Here is a 19,548-nt window from a genome sequence, read left to right as displayed (position 1 = left end):
CGCAACAGGAGAGGCCACAACAGTGAGAGGCCCGCGTACAGCAAAAAAAAAAATAAAAAAAAAAGTAACATGCTGTTGGGTTCTGTTTGTTACTGTTTTGTTGAGGATTTTTGCCTTTGTGTTCATCAGTGATATTTGTCTGTAGTTTTGTTTTTTTGTGACATCTTTGTCTTCTTTTGGTATCAGGGTGATGGTGGCCTCATAGAATGAGTTTGGGAGTGTTCCTCCCTCTGCTGTATTTTGGAAGAGTTTGAGAAGGCTAAGTGTTAGCTCTCCTCTAAATGTTTGATAGAATTCCCCTGTGAATCCTTCTGGTCCTGGGCTTTTGTTTATTGGAAGATTTTTAATCACCATGTCAATTCCAGTGCTTGTGATTGGTCTCTTTATATTTTCTATTTCTTCCTGGTTCAGTCTCAGCAGGTTGTGCTTTTGTAAGAATTTGTCCATTTCGTCCAGGTTGTCCATTTTATTGGCATAGAGTTGCTTGTAGTAATCCGTCATGATCTTTTGTATTTCTGCAGTGTTAGTTGTTACTTCTCCTTTATCATTTCTCATTCTATTGATTTGAGTCTTTTCCCTTTTTTTCTTGATGAGTCTGGCTAGTGGTTTATCAATTTTGTTTATCTTCTCAAAGAACCAGCTTTTAGTTTTATTGATCTTAGATGTTGTTTCCTTCATTTCTATTTCATTTATTTCTGATCTGATCTTTATGATTTCTTTCCTTCTGCTATCTTTGCTGTTTTTTTGTTCTTCTTCTCTAATTGCTTTAGGTGTAAGGTTAGGTGGTTTATTTGAGATGTTTCTTCTTTCTTATGGGAGGATTGTATTGCTATAAACTTCCCTCTTAGAACTGCTTTTGCTGCATCCCATAGATTTTGTTTTGTCATGCTTTCATTGTCATTTGTTTCTAAGTATTTTTTTATTTTCTCTTTGATATCTTCAGTGAGATCTTGGTTATTTAGTATTGTATTGTTTAACCTCCATGTGTTTGTATTTTTTACAGATTTTTCCTGTACTTGACATCTAGTCTCATAACGTTGTGGTCTGAAAACATACTTGATATGATTTCAGTTTTCTTAAATTTACCAAGGCTGGATTTGTGACACAAGATATGATCTATCCTGGAGAATGTTCCATGAGCACTTGAGAAGAAAGTGTATTGTGTTGTTTTTGGATGGAATGTCCTGTAAATTAATTAATAATCAATTAATTCCATCTTATTTAATGTATCATTTAAATCTTGTGTTTCCTTATTTATTTTCTTTTTGGATGATATGTCCCTTGGTGAAAGTTGGATGTTAAAGTCCCCTACTATGATTGTGTTACTGTCAATTTCCCCTTTTATCCCTGTTAGCATTTGCCTTAAGTATTGAGGTGCTCCTATGTTGTTTGAATAAATATTTACAATTGTTATATTTTCTTCTTGGATTGATCCCTTGATCATTATGTAGTGTCCTTCTTTGTCTCTTGTAATAGTCTTTATTTTAAAGTCTATTTTGTCTGATATGAGAATTGCTACTCCAGCTTCCTTTCATTTCCATTTGCATGGAATATCTTTTTCCATCCCCTTACTTTCAGTCTATATGTGTCCCTAGGTCTGAAGTGGGTCTCTTGTAGACAGCGTATATACAGGTCTTGTTTTTGTATCTTTTCACGCAGTCTGTGTGTTTTGGTTGGAGCATTTAATCTATTTACATTTTAGGTAGTTATTGATATGTGTGTTCCTATTAATTTTTTTAATTGTTTTGGGTTTGTTATCATAGGTCTTTTCCTTCTCTTGTGTTTCCTGCCTAGAGAAGTTCCTTTCGGATTTGTTGTAAAGCTGGTTTGGTGGTGCTGAATTCTCTTAGCTTTTGCTTGTCTGTAAGGCTTTTAATTTCTCCATGGAATCTGAATGAGACCCTTGCTGGGTAGAGTAATCTTGGTTGTAGGTTTTTCTCTTTCATCACTTTAAATATGTCCTGCCACTCCCTTCTGGCTTGCAGAGTTTCTGCTCAAAGATCAGCTGTTAACCTTATGGGGATTCCCTTGTATATTATTTGTTGCTTTTCCCTTGCTGCTTTTAATATTTTTTGTTTGTATTTAATTTTTGGGACTTTGCTTAATATGTGTCTTGGCATGTTTCTCCTGGGATTTATCCTGTATGGGACTCTCTGTTCTTCCTGGACTTGATTAACTATTTCCTTTCCCATATTAGGGAAGTTTTCAACTATAATCTGTTCAAATAGTTTCACAGTCCCTTTCTTTTTCTCTTCTTTTGGGACCTCTATTATTCCAATGTTGGTGTGTTTAATGTTGTCACAGAGGTCTCTGAGACTGTCCTCAATTCTTTTCATTCTTTTTTCTTTATTCTGCTCTGCAGTAGTTATTTCCACTATTTTATCTTCCAGGTCACTTATCCGTTCTTCTGCCTCAGTTATTCTGCTATTGATCCCATCTAGAGTATTTTTAATTTCATTTATTGTGTTGTTCATCATTGTTTGTTTGCTCTTTAGTTCTTCTACGTCCTTGTTAAACGTTTCTTGTATTTTCTCCATTGTATTTCTAAGATTTTGGATCATCTTTACTATCATTATTCTGAATTCTTTTTCAGGTAGGCTGCCTATTTCCTCTTCATTTGTTTGGTCTGGTGGGTTTTAACTTGCGCCTTCATCTGCTGTGTATTTCTCTGTCTTCTCATTTTGCTTAATTTACTGTGTTTGGGGTCTCCTTTCTGCAGGCTGCAGGTTCGTAGTTCCCGTTGTTTTTGGTGTCTGCCCCAGTGGCTAAGTTTGTTTCAGTGCGTTGTGTAGGCTTCCTGGTGGAAGGGACTGGTGCCTGTGTTCTGGTGGATGAGGCTGGATCTTGTCTTTCTGGTGGGCAGGACCACATCCGGTGGTGTGTTTTGGAGTGTCTCTGAACTTGCTATGATTTTAGGCAGCTTCTCTGCTAGTGGGTGGGGTTGTGTTCCTGTCTTGCTAGTTGTTTGGCTTAGGGTGTCCAGCACTCTAGCGTGCTGGTCATTGAGTGGAGCTGGGTCTTAGTGCTGAGATGGAGATCTCTGGGAGAGCTTTCGCTGTTTGATATTACATGGGGCCAGGAGGTATCTGGTGGACCAATGTCCTGAACTTGGCTCTCTCACCTCAGAGGCTCAGGCCTGACACCCTGCTGAAGCACCATGACTCTGTCAGCCACCCCCGCTCAGAAGAAAAGGGAGAGAAAGAAAGAAAGAAAGAAGGAAAAATAGATAAAGTTATTAAAATAAAAAATATATATTATTATATATAAAAAAATGTTAAAGTAGTAAAAAAAAAAACGGAAGAGAGAGCAACCAAATGCAAAAACAAATCCACCAATTATAACAAGCTCTAAAAACTATACAAGAAAAAAAAAGGACGGACAGAACCCTAAGACAAATGGTAAAAGTAAAGCTATACAGGCAAAGTCACACAAAGAAGCATACACATACACACTCACAAAAGGAGAAAAAGGAAAAAAAATATATACATTAAAAATTTTTAAAAAGGAAGAGAACAACCAAATCAATAAACAAATCTACCAATGATAATAAGCTGTAAATACCAAACTAAGATAAACATAAAACCAGAAACAAATTAGATGCAGAAAACAAACGCGAAGTCTACAGTTGATCCCAAAGTCCACCACCTCCATTTTGGGATGATTCGTTGTCTATCCAGGTATTCCGCAGATGCAGGGTACATCAAGTTGATTGTGGGGATTTAATCCACTGCTCCTAAGGCTGCTGGGAAAAATTTCCCTTTCTCTTCCTTGTTCGAACAGCTCCTGGGTTTCAGCTTTGGATTTGGCCCCACCTCTGCGTGTTCTTCGCTCAGACAGGACGGGGTTAAAGGAGCAGCTGATTAGGGGGCTCTGGCTCACTCAGGCCAGGGGGAGGGACGGGTACGGAATGCGGGGCAAGCCTGTGGCGGCAGAAGCCGGAGTGAGGTTGCACCAGCCTGAGGCGCGCCGTGCGTTCTCCCGGGGAAGTTGTCCCTGGATCACAGGATCCTGGCAGTGGTGGGCTGCACAGGCTCCCAGGAGGGGAGGTGTGCACAGTGACCTGTGCTTGCACACAGGCTTCTTGGTGGTGGCGGCAGCAGCCTTAGCATTTCATGCCCGTCTCTGGGGTCCGGGCTGTTAGCTGCGGCTTGCTCCCATCTCTGGAGCTCGTTTAGGCAGTGTTCTGAATCCCCTCTCCTTGTGCACCCCTAAACAGTGGTCTCTTGCCTCTCAGGCAGTTCCAGTCATTTTCCCAGACTCCCTCCCGGCTAGCTGTGGCGCACTAGCCCCCTTCAGGCTGTGTTCACGCAACCAACCCCAGTCCTCTCCCTGGGATCTGACCTCCGAAGCCTGAGCCTCAGTTCCCATTCCCCGCCCGCCCTGGCGGGTGAGCAGAAAAGCCTCTCGGGTTGGTGAGTGCTGGTCGGCACCGATCCTCTGTGCGGGAATCTCTCAGCTTTGCCCTCTGCATCCCTGTTGCTGCGCTCTCCTCCGTGGCTCCAAAGCTTCCCCACCACCACCCCCCGTCTTTGCCAGTGAAGGGGCTTCCTAGTTTGTGGAAACTTTTCCTCCTTCACAGCTCCCTCCCAGAGGTGCAGGTCTCATCCCTATTCTTTTGTCTCTGTTTTTTTTCTTTTTTCTTTTGCCCTACCCAGGTATGTGGGGAGTTTCTTGCCTTGTGGGAAGTCTGAGTTCTTCTGCCAGCGTTCAGTAGGTGTTCTGTAGTTGTTCCACATGTACATGTATTTTTGATGTAGTTGTGGGGAGGAAGGTGATCTCCACATCTTACTCCTCTGCCATCTTGAAGCTATCCTGAATGTGTATCCTTTATATGATTTGATGTTCCCCAAATTTGACACAAATCTAAAAACTTGAGGAATTCAGAGTTATAGAAAATGGCAATGACTAATTTGTTAATAGTGGAGGCATATTAAATATGAATTTGTCTTCATCTAAAAGTTGTCTTGCCTCACCTTTTTCACCAGTTTTCTTAGTGACACAGAGGTAGATGTAGGGGAGCCCACTAACTTATTGCTTTACATTGATTGGTTTTGAGATTTTCAGTATCTGTTATAAATTTTCATAGATTTACTCAGCATGTGATTTTGTGTTGTTTTATCAAGAATAGTAATTGTATTACCATTTTTCCAAGACAGCAAAGTAGCTCCACATTAAAAACAACAATAAGAGCAAAGACAAAGTATATCATCTCTACATTATAAACTCTCTTGATATTTTAAAACCTGGAGCACAGTGTTTGACTCCCCAACTTGACTTTTCACCTATCTCTGTTTTTCAGGATTCAATAAAAATAAGATTGATGAGAAAAAAATAGACTTTGTATCATACCTCTTACTTTTATTTCTGAGATGCCTTAATTCCAGAGAGTAGGACTTAAACTGAGGGTTTCAAACTTGCCCACAAAGCATAGGCTTATTCTTTTCTACGTCTGTATATTCTTTTCTTCTTTGCCGTATTAGCTGGTCCTCTTAGAAATTACGGTTGTATTGCCTTTATCCAATACATTCAGAGAAATTAATATTTTGAAAATTTATGGTCTCTGACATTAATCATTATTACCTACTGGTCATACTTCCATTATAGACTAATATTCTTCACATGCAGAAAAAGGGAACTTGATCCTCTCTGTTAGATGTAACACCAAGAGTTTGTTCTGAAACTGTACCGTAGCTCCTGTACAGTTGGTTCTGAAGGGCTGTGAAATACTGTTTGTTAGCACTTTCTCACTAAACACTGAAGTTGGGAGCCTTTTAAGTTCAGGTTCATTGAGCGTCTTTTTTTTTTCTGAAGAGTGAAAGTGCAAAGAAAGGAACCCTATAATCAAGATGTGTTCATGTAACCTCATGACAAAATGTAGAAGCTGTTCTACAATATTATTAACATTTTGGCCTAGAAGGATCTTCATATAGTCTCTCAGACTATAATGGATATTCTTTTCCCTCTTAGCTAAGTTAATTCATAAACATTACCTCACATAAACATAATTTCATTATCAATTCAGCATTTAAAATTGATTGCTATCCACACAATATATGATATACTTGATTTTCTTGTTTTTATGTATTTACCCAAGAATAGAATTTCATCCCATAGGTCAATTGCTTCTTAAAAATTATAGTTTAATTATTATCAATAGTTAAATTAAATGTAATTACAGCCTTGAACTAATTCAAATATGATTGTACCTAATTATTCTCATGAAGTGTTTGTGTTAAAGCCAGTAAAATTTTTCATATGATTTTAAAGGTTTTCTGGGGTCAAGAACATTTGAATTGCCTAGTTCTTCTACATGAATTACTCAATGGATACCTTAAAGAGGAGGGAAATTTTGAAGTGCAAGTTTCTGAAACAGTGCCGCAAATTCCATCTCCTATGGAAAAAAATCAGATATTTAAAAGTGAACAAAGTTCAGATGACCTACGGACAGGTCTGTTTCAGTATATACAGGATGCTGGTAAGTAACGATAGCTTCAGTGTGATTGTGTGTGTGTTTGTTTATTTTACCTGCATATTCAGTAAATAATAACACATCAAGATCACTTGAAAAGTAAGTCAATACCTGCAGTACAAAAATAGTACATTGCCATTCAGTCTCTCTTAAGGGAAAATTTTTGATTTGTTCCTGTCTTAAACCATGTAAACATGATCAACCAGCTTCTTTATATTCTTTTCTTTTATACTCATAATTTTTTCTTGTGTAATAAACCAACATGTTCCCCTTCGAAAGCATACAATTAATTACACTTTCGTTTAACAGAAGCTTTGAAAATGCCTGGTGTCTATGAAGTCTTGTTTTACAATGAAACTGAAGATAGCCCGGGGATGATGTTATGGAGATATCCAGAACCTAGAGTGCTCACCCTTGTACACATAACTCCTGTGCCCTTCAACACCACAGAGGATCCAGATATTAGCACAGCAGACCTTGGTGATATGCTACAGGTATGGAATGGCTCTTCATTTCAAAATAAAAGACAGTGTGGGAAAGTGCTGATTTGATCATAATAAAAATGTTGGGAGCATACCTATCTTCTCCATAAGTTGTATCAGAGAGAAATACACATGTATGTGCGTGTACAGACACATACATATGTACACATACACACACACACGAGACACACACATACTAGAAATTGTATAATAAGAGAATAATGTCATTCAGATTCATGGTACGTGGCAATCCTGAGAGTTCTTAATTCTACTCTTCAACCTGTTACAGGTAGCTTACATAGTCTCCAGGTAGTAATGGGACAAACAGGTGTCATTGAGTTCAACACACATTTTCTGAGGACCTACCATGTGCTCACACTCTTCAGCATTTTTAGAACTGTTCTATGAAATGAGATATGTCCCCATAAGGGCCAGAAAGGATGACTTAATTTTCATTTCATTTCCCGAGCTGAAAATGGTCTTGGGCCTCGTGGTAGGCTGATAGGAAAACCATCTAACCAGTGATCATATTCTGTATGATTTTGTGGAAAGTTTTTTGCTTGTCATTTCCCTGAGTGTGGATAGCACTATATTATTATTCTACTTACTAATATTCTACGGATCTGAATTTCTCCTAAAATTTGTTTTTCTCTTAGTTGTCCACCTGTTACTAGATCACATAACCATCCACTGGAAGTCATTCCTGATTGCTCTTTTTCCCTAACTGCTCACATCTGATTCATCAATAAGTCGTGTCAGCTCTACCTCCAAATATGTCCCTATTCCATCTACTTCTTTCTGTTTCTACTGGTACAACTTGAGTTCAAGCTACCATCTTCTGTTCCCTACTACAGTAGCTTCCTAATTGGTCTCTGTGATTCCATCCTTGACTCCTTGTAATGCATTTTCCAAACAACAGCTAGAGTGATCTTTTGAAAATGTAGGTTAGGTTACGTCACTCCCCTAACTTAAAACCTGATGGTGGCTCCCTTTAAGACTAACAGAATTCGGTATCTTACTATGGCTTGTAAGGACCTCTGATCTCTGCACTGCCTACCTCTCTTGTATGTCTTGATCACTTATCTCCAGCCCCTGGTATAGAAATATGAGCCAGTTTTTTTAATGACTGCTCTACACTTAACAACTCAGAATAATAATACAAATCAGAGGAGACCACAGTACATATTAACATTGGTATTATTATATGCTTATTTAATTCTTGTTTAAATTCCTGGTTATAATATAGTCAGATGTTCACCTTCTGAATTGATAACAATGAAATGTGTCATCATTTTGTCGAGTGAACTAGAGTATGCAGAACTATCCAGTTTGACAAGATGTCAACAGTATCTACCTTCTTTTGTTTTTTTTTTCTTGTGATGAGAACTTTTAAGATCTACCCTCTTAGCAACTCTGCTTTGATTCTTAAATCCTCACATTTGCTTCCGCTTCTGTCAAGGTCATATTCATGATTATCTTCTCTCCCAGTATTCTTGGATTATTTTTGCTAAATAAACTGGCATTGTCTTTGAATCCTGCTGTCTTGTTAGACTTGCCTAAATGTAGAACATCTGTAGTATTTTCAGTCAAAATGAAAATACTTGGGCTGCCCTGGTGACACAGTGGTTGAGAGTCCGCCTACCGATGCAGGGGACACGGGTTTGTGCCCCGGTCCGGGAGGATCCCACATGCCGCGGAGCGGTTGGGGCCGTGAGCCATGGCTGCTGAGCCTGCGCGTCCGGAGCCTGTGCTCCGCAACGGGAGAGGCCACAACAGTGAGAGGCCCGCGTACCGCAAAAAAAAAAAAAAAAAAAGAAAATACTCATATATCAAAGTTTCAGCATTATGTAAAGTCTTCTTTATAACTGATTTTGGGATTCAGATTTATAGTTACATGTTAGTTAACATAAGCCTGATAACTATTGGTTGGTAGTATTATGCCAGTTGTATTAAACAGAGCATTTAAGGTAGTAAGTACATTCACTAGTGACATGTTCATCTTCTCACTGCCACCGGAGAGGCAGGAGAGCATAGTGGTTAAGAGAATGAACTATAGCCAGAATGCCTGGGTTCAAATTCTGGCTCTGCCATTCGCAAACTGTCACCTTCAATAAGTAACTTAATCTCTCAGCCTCAGGTTTTCTGTTTTGCTTTTCTTTCATTAGTAAAATGAGGCCACTAATAATGTCATGCTTATAGGAATTAATAGTTATAAGACACACAGAACAATGCCTGGCACATGGTGAGTGCTGTGTAAGTCTGTGTACTACCAGGACTATTACAGTGATTATCGTCAAAAGTCTTTTCATCAGGCAGAAGCATAGGCTAGATCAGGGAGAGCTGGGGTCTAACAGCTCTACAGACCAGCTGGAGCAGTCTAGGAGATCTGGGATAGTCCGAGGGGCCTATACAGTAGACTTGGCACATAAGCATTGCGTGAAGGAAGCCTGGCAGGTTTCAACAAGCAAAGAGCTGGTATCAGAGAGGTCCTGCGACATTTCATATCTTGTTGGAAAGAGGAGCTGATACATGGCAGAGTTCAAAGACAAGGGTGCTGGCCTACGAAGCAAGACAGGGTTGTACCTACTCTAAGCTGAAGGGGAAACCTTGATCCCAGTGGTAAGGAAGAACACCCAGAATTGACAGCTGGGATGGAAGAACAGAGCAGGACTGGCAGAAAGTTGCCATGCTACTGAGCTCCCAGCCTAAGCTTATATTCCCCCAGCTAGGAGCAGAATTTGTCCCAAGGGTTGGGGTGACCTCATCTGTAGAAGTATGACAGCTCTTTCCTTGAGTGCTTGCAGTGCCAGACCCTGAGCATACTCCTGGGGATTCAGAGCCAGATAAGACACTGTCTACTCATCAGAAGCTGTCTGTCTAGCAGGCAAGTTTCTCTGGTTGTTTGGGGCAGAAGAATTTCCCTGTTTTCAGCATTCAAGCATTCAGCATTAAACCTCTCTGTTGTCAGAATCATTTTCCTGCTCTATGTGATTATCTCTAGGTCTGTACTGCAGGCACCGCTAAAATATTGAAGTACCAATCCTGAATAGCAGGGAACTTATAAAAAGAAAGCCCTTTATCAACACGGTATAGTGTAGATAATGTAGACATTAAAGTCTCAACTGCTGACTCCTGTTCCCCTCCCCCTTTGTATTTTACTAACTCAGTGACCATAGGCAAACTGCTGGTCTCTTAGAGCCTTAATTTCCTCAACTGAACACCGGAGTTAATGCTATTTACCTTGCAGAGTTGTCACGAGATTTAAGTGAAATATTATCGCTAAAACAAATAAGTGCCTTACACATAGTGAGCTCTTAATAAGTGTTAATTTCCTTCCCTCCACTTCTTCACAGGCAAATGCCTGGACCACTAAAAAGCCTCCTAAGTGAAATTCTAGCCTTCAATCTCTTCTCCTTCCAACCTATCCTGCTAACTTCTTAAAGGAACAGGTGGATTGTGTCATTCCCTGAGAAAAACCTTCAGCGGTCCTATCACTGCTAGACTGACCTTGAGGGCCCTGCAGAACCTCCCGACCCAGCTTTGCCTTTCCTTCCCTTCTGCGTGATCTATGCTCTAATCAAACTGGCCTATTCAGCATTCCCGAACCAGCCTGTGGTCTCCCACATCCGTACCACGCCCTCTTCATTTGAGTCTCCCTTTTCTGCTGAAATCCTATCCACACATCCAGACAGCTCCAGTGCCATCTATTCCATGAAGCCTTTCCTGGACACCATCTCCAAACATGATACTGCCTTTCTCTGAAGTTCTGTAACACTTCATGGCACCACCTTTATGCTGTTTCTCACCTATTCCTCACATTTTAATTATCCATATCTTGTCTCCCTCCTAGACTGTAGGTTTCCAAAGGAAATGATCACATCTAATTTTCATTATGCTCCGTATAGTATCCATTGCAGTGGAGGTGCTCAGTATATTGAATGGATCAATGAGTACATGGATGTCTGTGCTCCTATTCTGTATAATTCAAAAGCATTACATTGTTTGTCATTATTTTATGGCACTATTGAATGCATTTGGTTTTACAAACTGAATTATGGCAGGATGCACTGTGTTATGCTTCAGTGGCATTACCTACTATAAACAGGCAGTCTAATGTCATTACATTACACAGACTCTTGGTGAGATCATTGACTCTTCTGCCAAGCCCACTGCCCCCTAGGCAGAGGCTCGTCCTTAAATACAAAAACAAGTTCATCTCCTTGGTTTTTGTCCTAAAAACAGAATCAAGCTTGGATTAATTTTTTCCTTCACGACCATTTAGTTCATAAGAAACTGACCTTATAGAGTTCACTTACAGAACCCTTAAATATATCTGTTTTTATCTCTTTCCATAATTAATATTAGGATTTATAAACAGGCTCCTCAAATGACTTTATGGAATTTATTTTGCGATTATACTGAAAAATGTGGAAAACATGTCTATAATATTAAACTAACCATAGGTTCAGAATAAAGACCCTGAAATTAATGTTCACAGAAAACCAAAGGAGCTTATTTTGTGGTCAGTTTTATCACATTAAATTTTAAGTGTTAATAGTATATTTAGATGTCAATAAAATTAGGATCTGGGCTTCCCTGGTGGCGCAGTGGTTGAGAGTCCACCTGCCGACGCAAGGGACACGGGTTCGTGCCCGGGTCCGGGAAGATCCCACATGCCGCGGAGCGGCTGGGCCCGTGAGCCATGGCCGCTGAGCCTGCGCGTCCGGAGACTGTGCTCCGCAACGGGAGAGGCCACAACAGTGAGAGGCCCGCGTACCACAAAAAAAAATTAGGATCTGTAAGTTAGAGTAATGTCATCAACCTAGAAGGAATGTTGTGCTATTTAAATGAGCTGAAATATAAGAAATTTCTGGCACTGTGTCTGGCACATACTGTAAGTTTTCCTCTCTCCTCATCCTGTTGTGTACACTGCCTACTGAGGATTCCATTTAGGAAATACCCGTGTTCTCAGATTGTAAATTTTTAATTCATCCGTTGTAGTGGAATTGGTAATGGAGATTTTAATTCTCACACAGATCTGACATGGTGCTTGTTCTTGTTCTCTCAATACTGTATTATTCTTGTTTTTATATTTATTTTCATTTATGTATCGTACTAAATTTTTAGGTATCTTCGTTAGGTATGTGACAGTAGCCCATACTAAATAACATCTTTCCCCAAGGATCTCAAGAGTGTAAAGCTTGAACATTACAATTCAAGATAAACACTAAATGTTGGGTTGGGATCACTGAAGCAATTTAAATAGCTGTGAAGTAAAGTTAAAGGAGTGAAATGAAGGATAACGTAACTGTATGGATTAAAAGGAAAGATACAGGAGCTAAAGTCAGGAATTTCTCTAATGCAAGAAATATCTAGGGTGTACATAAGATTACTGGCGTTAAAGTCAAATAAAAGGGAAAGAGCATGTTTAGGTAATGTAGGGAAAAATTAACACATGTTCAAAAAACCTTACATTAGAAAAATTAAACAAGATATTTAAATTCAGATCTACACCTTCAGAAAATGTGAATATAGTTAACAAATGAGAAGATAAACATATATATCTGTTGTTTTTATTTCTACTTCATAGCATTTATCATCAACAAGTAATTGTTGAATATCTTCCCAATATCAATATAGGATACTACACTACAATATCAATATAGGATACTATAGACAGTGAAGATATAAAGAGATAGAAGATCTGTCCCTACTCTTGTAAGGTTTATAATCTAATGGAAAAGAGAGGACATAATTGCATATGCAAACTCAGGAGATAGAATAGCTGAATATATGTTAGAATAGACCCATTATATAGAAGGAATCATGTAATTTGGGGAATTCTGACATCTGAAGAGTAAATTGAATTAATTGGCAAAAAAAGAATAAATTTTTTACTAAAGCTCTATAATTTCATAGCACTTTCTCAGTTAAAAAGGCATTTTCAAGCTTCAGAATTAGGTGCAGAACTCTTATATGACTAGAGTCCTTAAAAGATATCTTCTCAAGGATAACAGGAAGAAAAAGACAAAAGCAAGCTGTGTCATTTGTTTATTTCTGTTGGAGAAAGAGAATGGTAAGCCAAAGAAATCAGTGCACTCATGCCCAATTCATTTTTGTTTATCCAGTTTAAAAGTCATGGATATTAGTTTTTAAAGTAACACTAATATGACTATAAAAATCAAAGTGAAACCACATTGGAAGACAACAAAAAAAAACGTATACTTGGAAGCCAAGGAGAATCTAAATGGTTGAGATCTGTGTTATTTTTCCTCCAAAGTGTTAGGATGGTCTTTGTGTTTGACCCCCAACACTGTGCTAAGTGCTTTGCATACATAACCCCATTAAATCTCGTTCTATTCTGAGGGGTGGGCATTATCCCCATTTTATGAGTGGGGAAACTTATAAAGAGAAATTAAGTGTTCTTGAATCATAAGAAGTGGGAGAGCCAGAATTTCATCTCAGGTCTTTCTGACTCCAAAACTTACGTTCTTTACCTTATTTGTAAAACAATGGAATTGTTTTGACACATCTACAAATGGGACACATCTACAATACATTTGTAGATGTATTGTCACATTTAAGTGACAGTGAGGGACTCTGTTGAGAAATGTGGAAAGAAGGAAAATAAAATTATTCCTTTGCTTCAAACTGTTAAATCATGAAATAATGAATCAGACCAAAGATATGCAAAATAACATTAAATAAATAAAAGGACTCCCAGAAACAAGATGGTTTGGGTATAAAGATATCTAAAAAAAGAATGTTTCCTTCAGAAGGAGAACTGGTGAGCTCTAGAAGCCTAGGATGGTCATGGAAGCATTTGTTGGAAGAAGCCCTCCTGGCAGCATTCAAAGAAATGGTGCCTAAGTGTCTGGTTCACCTGGGAGCTAAATCCCCTTTATGAAGATGAATGTAGCAGCTGTCAGATCTCTGTGTCTAACATTCAAATCATCTAACCCCCCAAACAACCTTCTAATAGTTTGACTCCTGATGCAATCTGTCTACAGAGAGTTTCATACACTTCTCAGGCCAGCATCAGTATCCAGGCTGCTTGGCAGTGATACATCTTATGGTAAATTAATAACTTGGCATCTGGTTTATATATCAGTCTCTAGTGAACTTTGTTACATGACTCAGCATTCCTAAATCTAGCCAGTGCTAGGACACCATGGAAATTTCTTGAGACTGCAAGACCAATGGCCAGATCTTAAATCATGGTGAATCCATCATGCTAAGTACCCTCTTGCGGCTACCTGCCTGCCCAGCATGCTGACCTCTCCCAAATGACGGCTCTATTGTGCAGTATGTCACAAACCTTTCCAAACAAAATCCCACTCTTACTACCTTGAAGAGTTGGGAGGAGTAAAGATAATGTATATAAAGCACCTGGCATAGTGTCATTCATAGTAAAGGCTCAGTAAATTATTATTACAGTGCTCTGTAACTGCTGTCATTATCATCATATCATCATCCTCATCGTCATCCTCTCAATTGACCAAAGAACCTCGATCCCACTGTGTTAGACCAAGAAAGCCCTGTTTTCTTAGAAAGACACTTTTTGTGTTTGTAGTCTGTTAATGTCATAATAATTGTTGAGAATGATGGCTCTGCATGTGATTAATGGAATGCTTTCACTGATACAAATGGCTGCTAGACAAGACACCACCTTCCCACATGGTCATGGTCAGTGCCTCCAAGGTAGTATGTCAGCTACAGTCCTCTAGGTTGCAGGTAGCAGAAACCCCACTGAAGCTGGCCTAGCGAAGAATAGAGGAGAGAGCTAGTATCAAGATACGGTGGGGAAAACAAATACCATATGCTAACACATATATATGGAATTTAAAAAGGGAGTACTGATGAACCTAATGGCAGGGTAGGAAAAAAGACTCAGACGTAGAGAACGGACTTGAGGGCCCAGAGGGGAAGGGGAACTTGGGGTGAAGTAGGGAGAGTGGCATGGACATATATACACTACCAAATGTAAAATGGATGGCTAGTGGGAAGCTGCTGCATAGCACAGGGAGATCAGCTCGGTGCTTTGTGACCACCTAGAGGGGTGGGATAGGGAGGGTGGGAGGGAGACTGAAGAGGGAGGGCATATGGGCATGTATGTATATGTATAGCTGATTCACTTAGTTGTAAAGCAGAAACTAACACAACATTGTAAAGCATTTATACTCCAATAAAGATGTGAGGAAAAAAAAAAAAAGATACAGTGGTGAGTCCTAGAGGCCAAGGGCAAAATGCAGCTGGGTCTTTAGTAAAGAATAGGGCCAGGAGTGGAAGACAGGAATCCAGGGGAGTATTTACCTACTTTTACTTTTCTCTGCGTCTTTCCCCATATTTGCCTTATTCTTCCTTTTCAACAGACTAGCTTTTTTTTTCCCCTGCTTCTCAGACCACCTGGTAGTCCCTGACAACTCCCAGAGCTCCCAGAGTCACATTTACAAGTCCAACCTCTGGTCCCATTCCACATTCCTGACTGACCTAGTTTAGTGTCAGGTGCTCTTGGCCCATTTAGCTAAGGCCATGGGGTGGAATCACATTCACCAGCATGACTGTGAATTAGGGGTCATTGTGAGCTTTGCAGATACCCGTGAAGGGATTCATCCTATATCGTGTCTCTTAGTGCTCTTGTTTGCCACCCTGGCTAACCTGGCCAAACTCATGGTCAGTACTGGCCTCATGCAGTCAGCTGCTTCTTTCTTGTCTGACCAAATCTGAAGATCTTCACAGTGTATTCTACCCTTCCAAGAGGGAAGCCTTTTATATATGGTCTGTGGTTTTGGAGAATAGTCACCACTGACAGGAGGAGGCGACTCTAAAAAGACTGCCTCACTAAAAGAAATTTACTCCTTTTTGCTGTGGTTTTTCCAGCTTTCTCTTTTGCAAATATCTGTCAAAGCTGTTTCTCTCTGCACATCACAGGCTATCTGCATCTAGAGATAAACCTCACATCACTTTTTTAAATCTTCTCATTGTCCTCCCCAGGCATCTTCTCAAAATACAGATTAGGCAAGTTTCTATGTCTTACAGATACATATGAGATATTTTCTTTTCCCCAAGTATCTTTCTTGGTCAGTGCTTCCTTTTTAATGCAGTGACTATGTAACACATTAGCAACTCCACAGATTCTGTAAATACTCTCTTGGTTCTAATGATATATGAGAGCTTTATACATAAAATAATTTTCTGTTCTTGAAACTGAGTTTACAATGTGATGCCTAATATCCGTAGCTTAGTGATTTAATTGTTTGATTTTCTAATAACATTTTATCTTACATACTTATCCACAGACTGAAGTGAAGTTTCATTAAATCTTATAGTTGTGTGGATTTCATTCTTTTTTCGTAATTATGTGCAAAAATGTTCCAAGTCAGAGAGTAATACTCAGTATTACCCAATAAATTAAAAACTAGATTTTGCTGCTTTAAACTTGACATTACAAGCTTCCTGTGATTCTAAAGCACATGGACCTGATAGGTAAAGGTTATGATATTAGTACATGGTGACACTACAGAAAAAGAAACCTTCAGAGAATTACTTGCAATCTAATATGATTTGCCTCTTCCATGCACAACTTAAAAAGAATAAAAGGAAGAGTTCTTGGGTGTTTCTTTTCAGCTGTGTTGGGCGGTTCACTTATAGCTGCACATATGTTCCCAGAATCCTGAGCCTTTTTATTTTATAAGCACCTCCTGCCCACTGGCAGCTGTACTAATGTGTCCCAGAAGGCTTTGCTCCTATCCATCATCTTTAGGAGTGGTGCTTAAAGCCAGATATGAAATTCATTGTTGCTGAAATGCAGAAAAGAAGAAGTCTTGCGGCCTTTGAGGAAGTAAGAGGCAGAGCCTGACTCTTAGGAAATAAAGGAAAGAAAAAGTCCTGTGTACCCACTGGACACAATAATAAATGGAATGATGGGTAACAGTGCTGGATTGACTGCTAAGTGTTTTGCATCCAGAAGCCATTGCCTCCTTTTTTGGACAATGAAGGGGAACGTAAAATAAGAGTATTCCCTGGATACACTTTTAAATATTGTCTTCATAGTATTGTAAAAGTATTTTTTAAAAAGGATCTAGAAATATATTAAAAAGAGCTCCGCCTGAGAATTTTGAGGTTAATTCAGTAAATACTGATAAAAGGACCTGTGCTAGGGCCATAAGACATACAGAGTGGGAGAGGACTCTAGTTCTGCTCTCAAGGCACCTATAGTCTTTTTTTTTTTAACATCTTTATTGGAGTATAATTGCTTTACAATGGTGTGTTAATTGCTGCTGTATAACAAAGTGAATCAGCTATACGTATATTTATATCCCCATATCCCCTCCCTCTTGTGTCTCCCTCCCACCCTCCCTATCCCACCCCTCTAGGTGGTCACAAAGCACCGAGCTGATCTCCCTGTGCTATGCGGCTGCTTCCCACTAGCTACCTATTTTACATTTGGTAGTGTATATGCGTCCATGCCACTCTCTCACTTCATCCCAGCTTATCCTTCCCCCTCCCCATGTTCTCAAGTCCATTCCCCATGTCTGCGTCTTTATTCCTGTCCTGCCCCTAGGTTTTTCAGAACCCTTTTTTTTTTTTCTTAGATTCCATATATATATGTTAGCATACGGTATTTGTTTTTCTCTTTCTGACTTACTTCACTCTGTATGACAGACTCTAGACCCATCCACCTCACTACAAATAACTCAATTTCGCTTCTTTTTAGGGCTGAGTAATATTCCATTGTATATATGGAGGCACCTATAGTCTTTTAGGAGGAATAACAATTACACAAAGTAAGGCAAGGCAGAACTGCGAAGTGATATAGGAGACACATAACGAACATGCCTTTTAAACAAGGAGAGTTTACATCTGACTGGAAACATTAGGAAAAGGCTTCACAGAGGAGATGGCAATTGAGAGGATCCTTGAAGGCCATATGGGATTTCAACATATAAAATGAGGGGAAAGGGCATATGATGAAAAAAATCAGTCTGAACAAAATTTCAGAATTGAATAAGAGAAGACAGAACTTATGCTTGGGAGGTAGCAAATAATCTGGTTTGACCAGCACAGGTTATACAAGTAAGGGGTTAGTGGATAAGTGATAAGCTGCAGACCTGGGTTTTTAGTACGACCATTCTATGGAGGGAAAGAAGGTAACACATTCCAAACTTGTCCTTTTACATGTCATGTCTCTTCTATCTTCTCTGTAACCCTGTGCACTTGGTACTGTTATCTCTACTTTAGAGCTAAGGTTACTTAGGTCTGAGAAGTACATAATCTTTCCAAGATCATAAAGCAAGTAAGGAGGTAAAACCGAGACTCAAGTCTAGGTTTTTATGAATCCACAAGTTTTCTTCCGTGTTGTACTACCTTGACTACTTTTTAGAATATGGAGTTTGTATTTCATTTGATGGGCATTAGAGAACCATTGGCAGTCCAGGACTTGAGGTAAATTAATCTGATAGTCTGGTAGAGAGTGGAATGGAGTAAGAAGAGACCAAAATTGAGAAGACCTGGGAATTCCCTGGCAGTCCAGTGGTTAGGACTTAGCGCTTTCAATGCCAGGGCCCTGGTTCAGTCCCTGGTCAGGGAACTAAGATCCCACAAGCCGCATGGTATGGCAAAAAATAATAATAAATTAATTTTTTAAAAAAAATGAGAAGACCTGTCAGGGGTCTCAGAGAAGAGATGACAAAGGCTGTAAACTGGGGGTGGGGGTGGGGTAGGTGAGGAGAGGGGAGGTAGTAACTGGTATGGAGAAAAATAAAGGAATGCAGGAGACATTGTAGAGAAATAATCTATGTTCTTGACAACTAATATGGTAATTTAATGAGAGGGAGTAAGAGAAATCATAGATGGCAGCTAGATTTAAGCTCCATAGGAAATATGGTAAGACTGTTTACAAAATTTTGGAAATAAGAGGGGCTCCTGTCATGCTGGGCACTATCACCATGCTCCTAACTGTGCAGATTACATCTACTCCTGAAGTCAACTACAGAAGTGAATGTGTTCTCCCCTAACTACAGGTAAGAAAGCTGAGGGTCTGAAAAGGTAAATGAGTTGCCGTGCGCCTCTTCTCCCTGAGAAGTGCATGAATGCACACAAGATTTAACATACAATTTCAAGAAGTTTATAGACGCCTGTAAACTGTATATGAATCTTTGATGAAGAATCCCAACAAGAAATACTGCCAGAGCTACTGGAGCTCTGTGTCCATTAGGATTAGGTTCAGATGTGAGTGATAGAAAATACAAAATAACAGCAGCTTAGGCAAAACAAGCTTCTTTTCCTATCATACATGAGAATAATCTGAAGGTAGGTGGTCTAGGATTGTATGTGTCTCTACGAAGTCATGAGGGCCCAGGTGTCTTCTTGCTTCCTGCTGCTCTACTGTTCCCAGCACTTGCTTTTCCTTCATGGTTCAAGATGGCTGCACATGCTTCAAGCATCTTGTCCCCAGTCCAGCCGGAGGAAGAGGAAGGAACCAAAACAGAGCAGAGGAGGATGTTTCTTGGAACCCACACCCTGCACACTGTGCTGCCAACATCCCAGAGTCCAGAATTGTACCACGTAGCTATTCCTCGTTAAAGGGGAAATTGG

At 39.6% G+C, this 19,548-nt stretch overlaps 1 protein-coding gene across 12 annotated transcripts in view; it reads left to right on the top strand.

The window, feature by feature from the left end:
• Positions 1-19,548, top strand: part of VPS13B (vacuolar protein sorting 13 homolog B) — a 795,728-nt gene that overhangs the window by 643,035 nt on the left and 133,145 nt on the right. For 11 of the 12 annotated variants that reach the window (XM_079901966.1, XM_079901971.1, XM_079901960.1 and 8 more), the window contains 2 exons: positions 6,268-6,475; positions 6,779-6,963. In XM_079901966.1, coding sequence (XP_079758092.1) covers positions 6,268-6,475; positions 6,779-6,963 — 393 coding nt within the window. The remainder of the gene's footprint in view (positions 1-6,267; positions 6,476-6,778; positions 6,964-19,548) is intronic. The other variant, XM_079901969.1, reaches the window with a different exon arrangement.

This window comes from Stenella coeruleoalba (assembly GCF_951394435.1).
Source record: "Stenella coeruleoalba genome assembly, chromosome: 17".
NCBI lineage: Eukaryota > Metazoa > Chordata > Mammalia > Artiodactyla > Delphinidae > Stenella > Stenella coeruleoalba.
This window is presented reverse-complemented; position numbering and strand designations above follow the sequence as displayed.